At 51.2% G+C, this 15,111-nt stretch overlaps 3 protein-coding genes across 3 annotated transcripts; 1 reads left to right on the plus strand and 2 right to left on the minus strand.

The window, feature by feature from the left end:
• Positions 1-1,452: 1,452 nt before the first annotated feature.
• Positions 1,453-3,253, plus strand: TGAM01_v202223 (CMGC/SRPK protein kinase; the record flags this gene model as incomplete). The annotated part of the gene is made up of 4 exons (XM_018807187.2): positions 1,453-2,221; positions 2,281-2,344; positions 2,406-2,685; positions 2,813-3,253. The coding sequence occupies 4 exons, from the start codon at positions 1,453-1,455 to the stop codon at positions 3,251-3,253; spliced, it is 1,554 nt and encodes a 517-aa protein (XP_018659695.2).
• A 910-nt stretch (positions 3,254-4,163) lies between these two features.
• TGAM01_v202224 (hypothetical protein) lies at positions 4,164-5,705 on the minus strand (the record flags this gene model as incomplete). Its single annotated transcript, XM_018807186.2, has 3 exons — positions 4,164-5,085; positions 5,367-5,602; positions 5,673-5,705. The coding sequence occupies 3 exons, from the start codon at positions 5,703-5,705 to the stop codon at positions 4,164-4,166; spliced, it is 1,191 nt and encodes a 396-aa protein (XP_018659694.2).
• Positions 5,706-7,195: 1,490 nt separating this feature from the next.
• Positions 7,196-9,328, minus strand: TGAM01_v202225 (hypothetical protein; the record flags this gene model as incomplete). Its single annotated transcript, XM_018807185.1, has 1 exon — positions 7,196-9,328. The coding sequence occupies one exon, from the start codon at positions 9,326-9,328 to the stop codon at positions 7,196-7,198; it is 2,133 nt and encodes a 710-aa protein (XP_018659693.1).
• Between the last annotated feature and the right edge of the window lie 5,783 nt (positions 9,329-15,111).

Genomic DNA, 15,111 nt, shown 5'->3' on the forward strand with positions numbered 1-15,111 from the left:
TGTCCTCATCTCATATCTTGTCCTTCTACATCGTGTGCTACTGCTAGTCATTTTGTTGCCTCCAAATGCTTTGTCCCGCAAGGCAGTGCTTCAGGGCGCTTTGCCGCTTGCAGAGCGCCTGTGATGGCCCCACTGGAGGTTTTGGAGCATGGACAACGCCCCAGCCTTGAAGCTGGTTGGCGCCGCTTTCAGCTGCTGGTCGCCGTCATCATGGCGTGCCCAGCCAATGAAGCCTGAACGCTAGAACTCGAGTGGCCCTCTCTGTGCGTGTATGAGGGCGTGTATGAGCGTGCTCAGCGAGCGAGTCTCACGCCAATGCTACTGTACCTCTTGGTTCCTCCGTTTCTCATTCTTCCTCTCTCCTCTCAATCTGCCACTTTGTCACGATACCGATAAACCCTCACCCTCACCCGTCACGTCTCATCCATTTTGCTGCCCAGAAAGAAAAGCCCGCGCCTCTGACTCGCCACTCCGTCTCACGTTCCGCCGTCCTTGCTGCTTGCATTCGCTTTTTATCCTCATTCTTTTGCAATACATTTGCTCCAATATTTCGCTCTCTGCTCGCCTAACCGAAATAGACGCCTCCTCTTAATCGTACTCATTCTGCCTATTTATGCGGCCTTGGGAGATTTAGATCCGGCCGCCTGATATCACCGCCCAACCACTTGCCGCAGCGACGCCGCATAATGTCAACGGCAACATGAGCTTCCTTAAGACTAGGTATGTGGTGGTTTTCACTCGGCCAGCTTGGGCTTCTGTTTTGTTTGCTATTGTTCCTTTCCGTCTTATTGTTGCCTTAATTTTCTTTTCATACTTCTTTTTTTTTTTATACAATCTTCTCTTAAAAACCCCCCCTTTCCCCGGCAACAGGGACTTGCCCCCCTTCAAACCCCCGTTGCAAGGGTTTTAATTCTTGCCTACCTGCTACTACATCACATACATCACCTACATATATACCACATACATATGTGCCTTATCTATCGTGCCCAAGTGGGCGGCCCGCCTTTGCGCTTCCGGGCCTCTGCCTACCGCTTGTTGCTTGCCGCTTGCCGCTGTCCTCTATTGCCATCTGCTTGCCATTAGTAGCTGCGGGCACATAATAACAGCAGTTAATCATTGACTTGGCGCTTCTGAGGCCGTTGCTGGGCGCTGATGCCGGATTTTGGTGATGCCGTCACCCCGCAAAGCGTGCTTTTGGCCTCTTCCACCACTAGCCTCATTCTGCCCCCTCTTCGCGCGCTGACCGCCCAATCATGTGCCGCCATCCCTTGCGCCCGCCAGTCTCTCCAAACCAGGCCAAACCAAACTCCAACCCTTTTATCTCAAGCCCATCAGACTCTCCTCTACTCTCCATCTCGTTTCTGCCTCTGCTTCTTTGCGCAATCGCCGGCTGACCGCGCCTCTCGTCTCTCTCTCACGCGCCGCAGAACCCAGCAATTGCCGAGCTCCTCCATGACTCGCTCACAGTCCTCAGCGTCCACGGCCGACGACCCCGCCGAGAACACGGCCGACGAGGAGGATTCCGAAGATTACTGCAAGGGCGGCTACCATCCCGTCCAGATCGGCGAGAACTTCAAGGACGGCCGGTACACGGTGGTGCGCAAGCTGGGATGGGGCCACTTCTCGACCGTGTGGCTGTCGCGCGACAACAACAACGGCAAACACGTTGCGCTCAAGGTGGTGCGGTCCGCCACGCACTACACCGAGACGGCCGTCGACGAGATCAAGCTGCTCAATAAGATTGTCCAGGCCAATCCCGACCACCCCGGCCGCAAGCACGTCGTCAGCCTGCTGGACTCGTTTGAGCACAAGGGCCCCAACGGCACCCACATGTGCATGGTCTTCGAGGTGCTGGGCGAGAACCTGCTGGGCCTCATCAAGCGCTGGAACCACCGCGGCATCCCCATGGCGCTGGTCAAGCAGATCACCAAGCAGGTGCTGCTGGGCCTGGACTACCTGCACCGCGAATGCGGCATCATCCACACCGACCTCAAGCCCGAGAACGTCCTCATCGAGATTGGCGACGTCAAGCAGATTGTCAAGAGGGTCCTGCCCCAGGGTGCCGACAAGGACGAAAAGGAAAACAACCGCAACGGCCGCAGAAGGCGCAGGACTCTCATCACAGGCAGCCAGCCGCTGCCGTCTCCCCTCCACGGCAACTTTGAATCCTATTTGCACGCCCCATACTCGAGCATGGATCGAGCCTCTGGTAAGACGGAAGGTATGTCTGCCACTGACTTGACACTTTCTGGTTACATGTCTCTAACCTAGCATCGGCAGCGGGTAAGCAAAAAGATGATTCTCTTAAGGCCGATGACGCTCACAACAAGAGAGAAAAGTCTGCGTAAGTCTCGACTACCTTTCTCCCCTTTCTCATGTCTGCTTTGAGTTTCTCTCGCCATCAGCTTTGCCGCTGTTGGCCTTTCCTTTGTTGTCATGTATCTAACGTCAAGCACCGCTGCCAGTGACCTGTTGTCTCGCGAAGTCTCAGGAATCTCTCTCAACACCCCGACGACCGAGGATGGCCATGACGTGATCAGCGTCAAGATTGCAGATCTGGGTAACGCGTGCTGGGTTAACCACCACTTCACCAATGATATCCAGACGCGACAATATCGGTCCCCGGAGGTGATTTTAGGAGCGAAATGGGGAGCAAGTACGGACGTGTGGAGCATGTCTGCCATGGTGAGTCTTTTGTCTCTCTCAACTACTACCCCGCCGCGTGTCGCAAGACCTGTGTCTCTCATCTTGCCCTCCCTCTTCTCATCATCATGTCATCGCGTCTCTGCTAACCATTCATGCTCGCAAACAGGTCTTTGAGCTGATTACGGGCGACTACCTCTTCGATCCTCAATCGGGCACAAAATACGGCAAGGACGACGACCACATTGCGCAAATCATCGAACTGCTTGGCCCCTTCCCGCGCTCTCTCTGTCTTAGCGGCAAGTGGAGCCAGGAGATCTTCAACCGCAAAGGCGAGCTGAGGCACATTCACAGACTGAGGCACTGGGCGCTGCCCGACGTCCTGAAGGAGAAATACCATTTCAAAGAGGACGAGGCGAAGCGCATCTCCGCTTTCCTGACTCCGATGCTGGAGCTCGTGCCCGAGAAGCGAGCAAACGCCGGCGGCATGGCCGGTCATCCATGGCTGGACGATACCCCCGGCATGAAGGGCGTCAAGATTGAGGGGCTGGAGGTTGGGGGCCGCGGCGAGGGCATCGACGGCTGGGCGACGGAGGTGCGGAGGCGATGAACGGGGGAGCCGTGTAGACTTGATGCGTCAAAAACCGCGATCGCGCATAGAGATTCCTATCGTCAGGCGTTGTGTGTGTGTCATTTTCATGCAGTAATACAAATTTTGAGCGCGCTCATCACCCAGAGATGGCGACTGCTGCCGGCATTGATGATTGATGATTTTCTCTAGCTGGAGTGAGGCAGAGCCCACCCACTTACATGTATTCAACCAGACCTAGTTCGTGTACCCCCGCCCATCATGGCAACTGAAAATAAAGATAGAGTTTCAACTTGCTTTGCATGGCAGCCATGCTTAAGCCACCTTTGTCGCCGGCCCCAGCCCCAGCCCTAGCCTTGCAGCCAGCCTTGCGGTACCTTGCAGTTCATTGCTTCCCTGTTTTCTTCTTTTCCTGCTAAAGTTCCGCCAACGCCACTATACGTGTGATATTGCAAAGTTGCCAGCTGCCGACAAGATTGCCTTGGACACTGGTGACAAGAAAGAAGCCAGTTGCTGCCCGAGGCATCAGGGCCTTTTAAGTTGATAATCTCGTCTATGACTTTACATATGTTGGTGATAGTATCATCTGTATCAATATACAGGTTGTTGCAAACGCAACAGTGGGTGATTCTGGCCTTTCAGAGAGGACATGTCACTCCATGCACGGACCACCATCGACAAGACCTCATTTTCGCGGCTTGATATCTTTGGGAGGCTCTCTAAAGATTATTGAACGCAGTTTTTGTCGAATAAAGAGATTAGATAGTTTTCTTCATTTTTTTTAAAACTAGATAGCCCTTTTTTAAAACTCAAAAAGAAAACAAAAGAAAACAAAAGAGAAAACCCTCCTTTACCCACCATCCCTACTCCATCCATCCATGGCCCATATTACCCTCCAAGATACCCCTGAAAGACCCTCCTCAGCCCCCTACTACGACCTCTTGTTTCTAGCAGAGCGCCTGGGTTTGAGTGTTGCGGAATGGTCGCCCTCCAAGGGGCTAGGGGTCTGCGAAGTAGCGGAAAGGGGCGTCGTAGGCTGGCTCTCCGTGCTGGTTTCAGGCTCGGCTTGATCGTCACCAAGGTCAGTTGTGATAGTAGCTGTAGTTGGCTCCTTGTTGGCAGAAGCTGCTTTGCCCCCCTTCTTTCCATGCGATTTAAGAACTTCTCTTACTATGCGCTTTCCCTCATCCATCTCGCCGTTACGCGATCCACAGGCCATGCACTTCCACATGCCGAGCTCGCTGAGGCTCTTGGTGCCGGGTGGGGCCTGTCCGTTGACCAGGCGACAGACTTGGCATATCAGGACGATGCGGTTCTTGGCGGCGGTTTCGTCCTCGCCGAGGAGGACGTCGAAGATGCGGTCGTACCAGTGAGGCTCTGCGGCGGCCTGGGGCGGCGGCGGCGGGAAGCCGTGATGCTGGCTCTGGGCGGACTGAGGGCGAAGCAGGTGCTGGCCAATGGCGCTCGGTTCGTCGTTTGAAGTGACGCTTTGGGTCTGGGGGGTAACCGGCCTGCTGCTGGCAAAGGAAGCCGGTGAAAGATCACGACGAGGGATGTTTGCAGTTGCTGGGGGTGGGATATGAGTTCTTTCAGGGAGCGAGAATCCAGGCTGTTGCTGTTGCTGTTGCTGTTGTTGCGGAGCGTCTTCCTTGATCTTAATCTGGGGTTTGCCATCTTTGCCTTCCGCACCACCATACTTTTCGAGGAGCTCAAGAGTAGAGTCATACTTGGTTGCCTCTTTAAGCTTCTGGATGGTGTCTTGCCGCTCTTCTTGGAGGGCTTTTAGCTTTGCTTCGAGACTCTCAATCCGAAAGTTGTAGTAGCTTGTGATTACCACGCGCGTAGTGTAGATGCTATATATCTTGTTAGCTTAAGTGACGTGCAAATATGGGAAGGTGTTGTCCATTCAACCTGCATTCACCAACCCCTATACTGTTGTATAGGTAATGAAGGTGAGTACATCAAGTCTTGCAGTTGTAAGGATCGAATCAGGGGAGGTACAGAAGAAAGCGAGGTAAGAGTGAGACATGTGAAAGGGAAGTGTAGAGGGAAGAGAAGAGAGCGCAAACAGAATGAGAGAAAGATGAAGCGCAGGGAGAGCAAGCAGGGAGACACTGAAAGGTCAGCAACTCACAATACAGGACCTCCGGCCATGCCAGTCCAGTCCATGGGCCCCAGGTTTGGATATCCAACAACCAGCAACAGGACAATGACGGCAACCAGATAGGCAAAGGACGTATACAGCGTTCCCAGCACCTTGATCTTGCGGAATCGCAAACGAGTCCACTCAAGGCGAGACTGCGTGGTGGCAATCTTCTTGGAGAGGCCGGAGAGGGCCTTTTCGAAGGAAGCTGGAGAAGGATCGCTTCTCTGCACAGCGCGCACCGGAGAGGTTGCCAGGTTAGCCAGATGTTCAGAGTCGAGGTCAGGATGTGTTTACCTTCCAGGGCCAAAGCCAGCTCATGATGGGCATCTTGTTTGTTGTGAAGGAGAGTCAAAAACACAGTAAAATGAACAAATGAAAGGTAATGAGAGTAGGCGGATTACGTCGTATGAAATTGTGCGTAGCTGTCAACTTTGAAAAGGAACGAAAATGCAGGTGACGCAAAAAAAGAAGGACACGAAATGAGTTGCGTCAAGAGGAAACAGAAAAAAAGCCCGGCGTTCTATGACGGCGCAGCCGCAGTGCAACGCAAGTTTGTGATGCCAGATCTCAAGGTTGTTTGCTGCTGCTTTTGCTTCTTCTTCTTCTTCCTTCTGTGTCGCCAGCCTCGCCCAAAGAGAAGCGCTTGACGTTGCCAGAGGAGAGAAGCAAGTTGGCGTTTAGCACGAAGCAAAGCACGAGACAGGCCAGAAAGACAGGTGATGCTACTTTGCAGCCTTAGCTCCTGGGGTGGGCATGAGCTTGTGGTGACTTCATTGGGCAGGTGGAAGGGGGTGGGGAGGGGTAAATTGAGAAAGCTGGAAGCTGCCCTTGCCCCCCTGTAGGACCTCAACTGGCTTTTTGCCTGTAGCAAACGTCAGTTGTTTTGGCTAGGCGCGTTTATAGGGGACGAGGCGCTGTGGTTTGGCGTTTTAGTGAGGCTGCGCCACAGCGGCTGCATCGCGCACCTGCAGAAAAGCGACACCCCGGAAGCCGGGAGTTGTGGCCACAGCCAAACAGGAATTGCCGTGTCTGTTTGTTGGCCGTCGTCATCGGCAGCAGCATCAGCATCGGATTTGGGTACCAAGGCAGTAGCAGGTAGTTCGTTTTCAGTATTAATGCCTGAGAATTCCACTAGATCTTGTCTCCATATGAATTTGGTAGCATTTGTGCTTCATATGCAACGAGATGGCATCAAGCAAAAGCTGCGCTCTTTAAATTTTCCTTTCCATTAAAGTCAATACATATCCGCATTCTGCCGGCGATATTACCAAAATACAACCCTTGAAACGCCATCCTTGTTTCAATCAACTCCCCATGCCAGGCACCGCCCGTTGGCCGATCGGCATCTTTGCCCACCATCAACGCTAAAAATTCAGGGACCCTGACCGCGTCAGAATAGGTAGATCTTGCATATTACTTACGTGTTGTTCGCTGGTGCAATGCACGATCTGGCATGTCACTGGGGGCATCGTATCTTGTAACAGGGAAGAAAGTGTAAATCAATTAATAAGTCAAGATCTGCTGCCATAACAATCTCCAAACTTCCTAGTTAGTAAAGCTCCGTTTCTGTTACAAAGCCAGATCTGTTGGTTCTGGACATAGGAATTGATCGTGAGAAGGCATTCTGTCCAGCCTGTATATGTATCGCCCAAAGTCCAAAGTCCAAATCTAATTCCTCGTATCCCATATTCTGTATCCCATATCCCGTGTCCCATTTCCCGTATATTCCAAGTATTTGAACCTCGTCGAGATTGAGCCAAAGAAAAGTACCTATTCGTTGTCATCAAAAACCGTCACCACCAGCATAAGCACTAGCATCAGACATTACCAACATTGGTGACCATTTGATTTCCCCCAACGTCATTCCCATCGACATCATCAGCATCATCGATATCCTCACTGATATCAAAATCCCCAATTTCATGCTCGCCACCGGCAGCATCAATGGCTTCACCATTGCCATTAGCACCGAAACCATCACTGTCATCAACTCCAACGGCCTCATCAGCATCAGCATCTGCATCTGCATCTGCATCCATATTCGTATTTGCAGGACGATACTCGGGCGCCGTTCCAAAGTGCTGGTTCCAACAACACTTGTGCGCTCTCCACACATGGGTGCTATCCTCGCACATCTGGCCCAAGCCGATGCATTCCGCGCAGATAATGAGCCCGCCAGCGCACGTATCGCAGACATACGCCTGCTCCTCATGCACGCTGGATCGGCCGCAGATGCCACACTGACATGCCGAATAGTCATACTTGTATCGCGTACGCTGGCCCGCTGGATCGTCCAGCCAGATTGGAATTCCCGCTTGCTGCGTATATCGCTTGAGGAACTTGACAAACTGCTTCTTCTTCGATCTCTGGGCCGAGGCAAGGAGCGTGGCGCCTAGGAAATCTCTCTCTTCAAAGTCTGCTAATCCTGCTTGGATTAAAAGCTCTACTACGCGGCGGTGGCCGTTTCTTGCAGCGGCAAAGATTGGAGTTGTCCCAAAACGATCTCTCTGGTTGGCTGTCTGCGTCAGGGGGAGAAGCTTCTTCACAATGCCGACATGCCCTCGCATAGCGGCGTGGAAGAATGCCGAGCGGCCACAGTTGTCGAGATGATCCATGTCAAGCCCGGGAACCCGCATAAAAAGATTCAGAAGCCGAAGTCCGCCAGAATGAGCGGCTCTGATGCTCGGGGTCCATCCGGCAAGAGTCGTAGCCATGACATTGGCGCCGTGGCCCAAGAGAACCTTGCAGGCGTATAAGTGACGGCCGTCGGCGGCACAGACAAGAGCTGTCCATCCGGTTTCGCTCTTGGCCTCTAGATTGGCGCCCTGGTCGATTAAGAGCTTTGCAATTTCGGCATGCCCATTGTCCGAGGCCATCATGAGAGGAGTCCAGCCTGCGTTGGTGGTCATATGGATATCAGCCCCGTAGCGAATCAAGATGTTGGCAGCAGGATAATGGCCATTTGTCGCAGCCAGAGAGAGTGGAAACAGTCCACCCGCTGCTCTCACCGCAACGTTTGCCCCATAGTCAAGCAATAGCTTGATTATGAAGACATCGCCATGGTCGGCAGCCATGCAAAGAGCAGTCCACTGATTGGTGCACGACTGCTCAACGTCAACCCCCCTTTCAAGAAGGAGCCCGACCGTATCGTGATGGCCCTTGTCGGCAGCAAGAGTCAGGGCAGTCCACCCCTGGTTAGCAGTGTCTTCCGGGTTCGCCCCATGGTCGAGGAGAGCTCGAACTGCGCTCGTGTGTCCCTCATCAGCCGCCGAGTGCAGACAGGTCCAGCCGACGTTATTCCTGACTTTGATATTGGCTCCCCTCCCAAGGAGGTAGTTGAGTATCTCTGTGTGACCATAGGCAGCGGCAGATCGCAGTGCCGACCAGCCAGTCTCGTTTTCGCACTCCATCGAAGCCCCGTAGCCGTCCAACAGGAGCTTCGCAACACCAAATCTCCCGTGGCAACAGGCCAGGTTCACCGGTGACCAGCCGCCTCTGGTGAGCGACGAGATATTGGCACCGCGTTCCACCAACTGCTGGACAATGTGCGGGTGCCCGTAGCTGGCCGCAAGAGTCATGGGCGTCCATCCGTCGGTGTCTTCAGCCATTGGATCGGCGCCAGGAGACGCCAGCACCACCTCGGCCACCCGGCTGCTTCCACTGCACGAGACGACAAAGACGAGATAGTTGTGGTCTTGGAGACGGATGCCGGCTCTGATGGCTCTTTTGAAAGTCTCAATCTTGTCCAGGTTGGCAGCCCACATCAGGCAAGAGCCTTTGCCATTCTTTTCGTTATCCCGGTACAAGTAGTCGCCGAACAGGTTGCTGAGGCGTCGACAGGCCCTCACGAGAGCTGCGATGTCTCCAGGGCGGACCAGCAGAGTTCCAATCTGGATGAGGATCTCGTTGGGCATGTCGAGTAGCCCCGGTTTGGTCCCGTCCACTTCCATGATGGCGATGGTCTGAGCCCAAAAGCGTCAGATAAGAGGAACGAAATCAAATACAGTAATGCTTGTGATGTAGAAGACTGGCTTCTATAACAACGGCATAAAATAATGGAAGAGGAAAAATCCCAAAGAAAAGGAAGAAGCGGGAGGAGCGGTAGAAAATATTACTAGTATAAGGATGGGAGCAAGGGAAGACAGAGATGCCCCTCTCCCACAAAAAGCTGTATGCCCATGAGTAAGAACGTAGGTAGGGACTGGAAAAGAAAAGTAAAGCAATCAACTGGGACAAGGCTGTCGGTCAACAAGTGGCTGGCTGCAGCTGCATACAAACACTTGAACTTCAGCCTCAGCGCCAAGCCAGACGGTGTCCCCAGGCTGTTGAGCCTGTATCATTCGCTGCCATCGTGCATTGATACCTGGATAGGTAGGGAGACACAGCAGGTCCTAGCCGCGTCTGAAAGAGGGGGTGGCCGCGTGGGAGACGTTGTTTGCGAGGACTAGTATTACGTGCGTATTTGCCCAAAGGGTGGGAGACTGAGTGATGGGCGTGCTGGGCAGTCATCGCCGTGTTGAGGTTTGAAACAGCTACCAGAAACGAGTGCTTCCTATTACATGTTGCTGTATAGATCAGCGAATACTCGGGTAATATATATACTACTAGTAGTCTACTGGGTAGTATGGCAGAGAGATGTCAAGATGCCCGGCTTACGGTTACCTGCCAAGAAACACCTGGAAGAGCATTTGAACCAGGGCAGGATGTAGGCATAAATTGCAGCGAGATTTGACCTGCGTTGTAGCATTTGACTCCCAAAGCGGTCCCGATACTGCTACCAATACTGCCCCTGCCTATGCATCTCTACTAATATAACGCATCTTATGAACGTGCCCGACGCCGGAGACGCTTCTTAATAGTAATACAACTCATCAGAAGTAATACAACACATGGCGTATACGTATACGGCCCAATGAATGGAGTACAAAGTACGCAACTGAAAAAGCAAAGTCTCGGGTAGGTGGGGCACTATGTCAGGACTCCATATTTCTAAATGCTCTTATTGGGCAGATCCAGCTTCGGATACGATACCCCGGTTCCGTAGGACGGCAAGCGCATAAAAGCGGGGCAACGATGCGACGGAGGTTGCTGGGGAGGAGCGACGCACGGTATGAACATCACCACCGCAGGCACATCTCTCACTGTACTGACACTGTATGCCTCTCAGCTGTAACCTCATGTACCCAATAAGCCAATCTCCAGATCTCGATGTACCTGAACTAGGTCGATATTAGCCGTAGAGACACTGGATACTATAAGAAGTAGAACAAAAGCGTCTTCCATCAAGTCCATCTTGGATTAGCACCGTCCAAGCTCAACGGCTGCCCGCATATCCCTCGAATACAATATCCCAACCTGCTGACGAGGACAAACACAAACATCCTCAAGAATTTCGAAACAGCAAGGACCTTGTTCTGCTGGTATCATTGGCTTTTACGCTGCCTGGTTCTCCTCTCCGTTCTCGGTCAGACACTGGGTGTAATGTACCCTCCCTCCCTGCCTTTGTACATCAAGCCACTCTCTTTCTGGTCAGTTTGTACGACATCCCACCCACGCAAAGGCAGCCGGTGAAAGTCTGGACCAGCTGACTCTCTCCTGGTCTAGGATTTCCCCAGTTTGTCTGATTAGACCCGGACTATTCCGAACATGCTGTGCAGATAGATGCCCAACCTTGGGGGGCTTTTCAGGCTCCTCTGCATCAAGGATTTGCGCTTTCTGTCCTCTGATACTCGAACAGCATATCAAGCAGCATGCAATGCATTTACAAACTCCTTCTTGCATGCTGCTCGTCCTCTCTTCCTTTTCGCTGTGCATGTAATAACGGAGACGACAAAATAAAAGATATCCAGCGAACGCGCCTCCCAATTCAGCCCAAGCAGTATCACGAGTCAAATTGGCTTGAGAGGCTCTCCTCGGAGCCATTTGATCCAATCGGTGGCTTGTTTGCTCTCTATCCATGCCCATGTAGCAGTCGCTTAAGCCGAGCGTCCTGCAAGTCGACCGGTGAGCTTGGTCGGCGACCAACCATGATCCACCTGCTTCCGCTGAGGCTGGTGATCCCTGTACCAATGATGCGATTTTCGTGTTGATCGATTCGATTGGCCCGACTGATTGTCTCGCTTTGCCGGCAACTTAAATTGCTGTGCAATGGCGTTTCGTTGCCATCCGGTGCCCCTCACCGGTCTGGAGAGAAAGCTCCTTGTGCTCTTGTAGTTCTTGCCCTCTTTTGTCTTGGCTGGTCTCGGTTGAAGCCTGATATCCACTTGTCAATGTCATGCACCGTACTGTACTGTTGATCATGACTCAGGGTACTGCACGGTGAGTCAGTAATCGACTCGTAGATACATAGGATCAACGAGAAGTAACTTCTTTCTCTAATTGAAAAACGTTCTCAGGGCGTCTTCAGATAGCCCCTCCAGCCTTGCAGCACTAATGCAATATCAAATCAATAGATTGCCCGGCTATGAGCAAAATCCCTGTAGGATCGTACCGGCAGGCAAACAAACATCATGCCGTGATGCCCTGCTGACTCTCGTTCTGGGTGCAATAAGCTTTAGAAATAAAGCGCCCACTGCTTTTCTTTGATCGATTATGCAATATATCATATTCCATTCCAGGTGGAGCAGATTCAATAATTGTTTGGATTTTGGCATGGCTTACCCATCCAGCACAGCCGATAGATTTGCTTTGCTATCCTCAGCCCCGTTCCCACATTGCACCTCAATCTAGCAAAAAACGAACTGACACTGTAGTAGCATGCTTGAATATCCAGAGAGAGGTTTACTAGAGCTTACTAGAGCCAGAGACAGAACGTAAGGGACATTTTGTCTCGCCAAGGCCCGTAGCCGTGTCAAAAATCTGGTAAGCAGAACCCAGTTTTTCGGAAGAATCTTGTGGCGGATATTCTAGAGGCTGGCGCAAGCCCACAGAGTCTTACTACTGATGCTCTCTAGATATGCCAGGCAGCAGAAATGATTATCGTGATGGAATCGAATTGGTTAGCCGGCTGACAGGAAAGGGAGAGGTGGCAGATTGTTGTAGAAAATGTTGCTTATGGTTTAGCAGGCTCGGCTTGTTCCGTATGGAGACTGAAGCTTCGATAAATGGCAAATAGTTTTGTAGAACGCTGATATTTGAGCATGGAGTATTGATCTACAAAAGTCAGTTTTAATTAGCATATCATCCGTCGTAGGATAGCATGATTTTGAGGAAATCAATAGATGCCCACAATACCAGAACGTCCATGTGAAGACTCCATGCCAGAGGCGCAATGGGCGATATTTGAAAGCAGTACTCATCGAGAAGAGGGTTTCTTGGCTTCCTTCGCCATTTGTCTTAGGCAGCGTTTATAGCAACGCTGGGCTTCCCTGTGGGTCGTTGGTTGATCAAGTTGATAGCACTTCTTGTTTATCGGGTGCTGGATCCCGAAAGAATCGCAATTGTTTGTCGGATATAAGCATTGTAAAGCTGATACTTATGTTAGGTGAGCCAACGCCACGAGCATTTTTTCCGAAGCCATGTTATCGATTGAAACCGCAGCCTACACTGACATGCCCCCGCCAGGGAACCACAAGCAAAGCAAACCGTACACAAAGAGCAACTGTCAGCTAAGATAGGCCACTATAGTCATGGATCGTCGATGGAGAACAAAAATCTAGCAGAGGCTACTTCGGAATGTTTGCAACATTTAGGGTAGGATTTGGCAGGCTGCCACAGCGGGTCGGCCCGTTGTGGGGGAATCTGGTTCGATTATGGCGCTGAAGCTAACCGGCTGCAAGCCTGTCGATCTGCGCTGGGACTGTCCTTGATGAAATTGATCGTCGTTTGATCGTGGCCTGTACCGTGACTGCCGGAAAATCAAATTGATCAGCGTGGTGCCTAAACCTGAGTGGCAATTGTCATCTCAAGCTATTTGCTAGGTTGTAACATCGAAAGCTGTAACCTAGCTAAGATGGGGCAGATATCTACTACAAGTTAGTGAACTACTAAAGATGGACATGGCTGAAGACTGGGCGGGAGTTTATTGCAGCCCACGATAGACTTTTCACAGAGAAGCAATAGAAGTGATCACGACTACCCATTTCGTGTTTCAAGTTGATCATTATCTTTTGATATTGAATTACTCTTACTGCTCATTGTCGTATGTAAGAGCCACCGAGCAGGTGAGGTTCTTAGCCTGAAGAAACTCCCAAGATGCGGCATCCTCATCCTTCGCCATCAATTGTTTTCCGGCTTCATCCATACGATAGCCATCGGAATGACAATGGTCTTGCGTTTCGCCCTCTGTTTGGCTCAGAGTTTAGAACATCAATCTTTTTCAGGGCTAGTATAGTCGATAGATAGTAAGTCGTATATATGCACCTTATCTCTTCTGTCTATTCTTCGATGCTTGTTGTACTGATTGCTAACAGAGTATTATCCAGCTCCTTTCGAATTCGACTACTATGTCTATACGGTGAATCAAGGGGGGCAGTAAGGAAAAAAGGTTGTAGCAGTAGAGCGCACGCTCTTCGGGGCTTGAAGGAACGGGAGTTGGCGGCGGTGTTGTCGTTCTGGGAGATCTGGTTGGACATTCCGTCTTGTTGCAAAACTGTTTGAACTTGAAGGGGGCTCACCCATACTTCGCCTTTGAGGGCCTTTGATCACATCCAAATATCATCGATAAGGCTGGATTCTCGTTGAAAAACAGGTCTGGTGAATGATGCGCTCAAACCTATTGTTTGGCCACCTGTGAACATTCCAGATTTGAATGACGAGATACCGTGATTGGTATTGTGATTTTCCACGCGAGAGGCAGTATTGCAGGCAAGTATGGTTTGTCATATCCTGGCTGAGCAATTGTTCAGTCCGACATTCCTGCCGCTTGTGCGAGAAAGTCAAGGCCTAGTCTTATGATTAGCAATATGCAAGATTGAGGAAAATGGAATCAACTTACTGCCACTAGCACACGGTATTCAACCGCCTATATTCGCGCCCTAACCCCTCTCGATCAGGGAGCGGATGTAAGCGGCATCTTGACATCTTATGGGAAACCACTAACCAGGATGCAACTAATATCACTGAGATAACTAGATATCTCTTGAACTTCAACACAGAATACCTACAAATGAAACACCACAAAGAACCTCCCAAATAATGGAGGGTTAGGGCTGGGAAAGGAGCCTGAGAAACAGCTATCACATCGATCGGATGTAGCAACTGGGTTGGTGTCTCCTTTGCAGAATGGAGAGGTAGTGACGATAAATACTGATACAGGGCTCGTTTGGGCCTTGTGGCCGAGAGGAGTCCCTTTGTGGTTCCATTATGGGTGTGTTGAAGAGGTCCTCGGCTGAATCCGCGTGGCGAGTCTGAACCAAGCCGGCGCCGCTGAAGATGACTATGATGACAAGAGATGAGAACAAGATAAACGTCGTCAGTAAAGGAGAATTACTCACTAGCAATACTGGATTTGAAGTTTGCTGAGGACTCCTCATAGGCAGCTGAGTTTGGTATGGCAGCAGGAGAGAGGATGGATGATTTGAGGTTCAAGGAAAAAAAGAGAAGAGTTTGGAGAGTTTGGAGAGAAAGAACTTGGAACGAACAAGTTTTTGCTCTTCCCTGTTTCATTATTCATGCAAGCAGAAGTAATGAAGAAGTGAGAAGCTCATTTGTTGAGGTGCGTTGCTCCTGCCCTCTACCAGGGAAAGAACAGGGCGTCCACTAGTGATCTAGGTTTCTGTAGGATCTTGTGAAA

This window comes from Trichoderma gamsii, assembly GCF_001481775.2.
Source record: "Trichoderma gamsii strain T6085 chromosome Unknown Scaffold_5.2, whole genome shotgun sequence".
Classification (NCBI taxonomy): domain Eukaryota; kingdom Fungi; phylum Ascomycota; class Sordariomycetes; order Hypocreales; family Hypocreaceae; genus Trichoderma; species Trichoderma gamsii.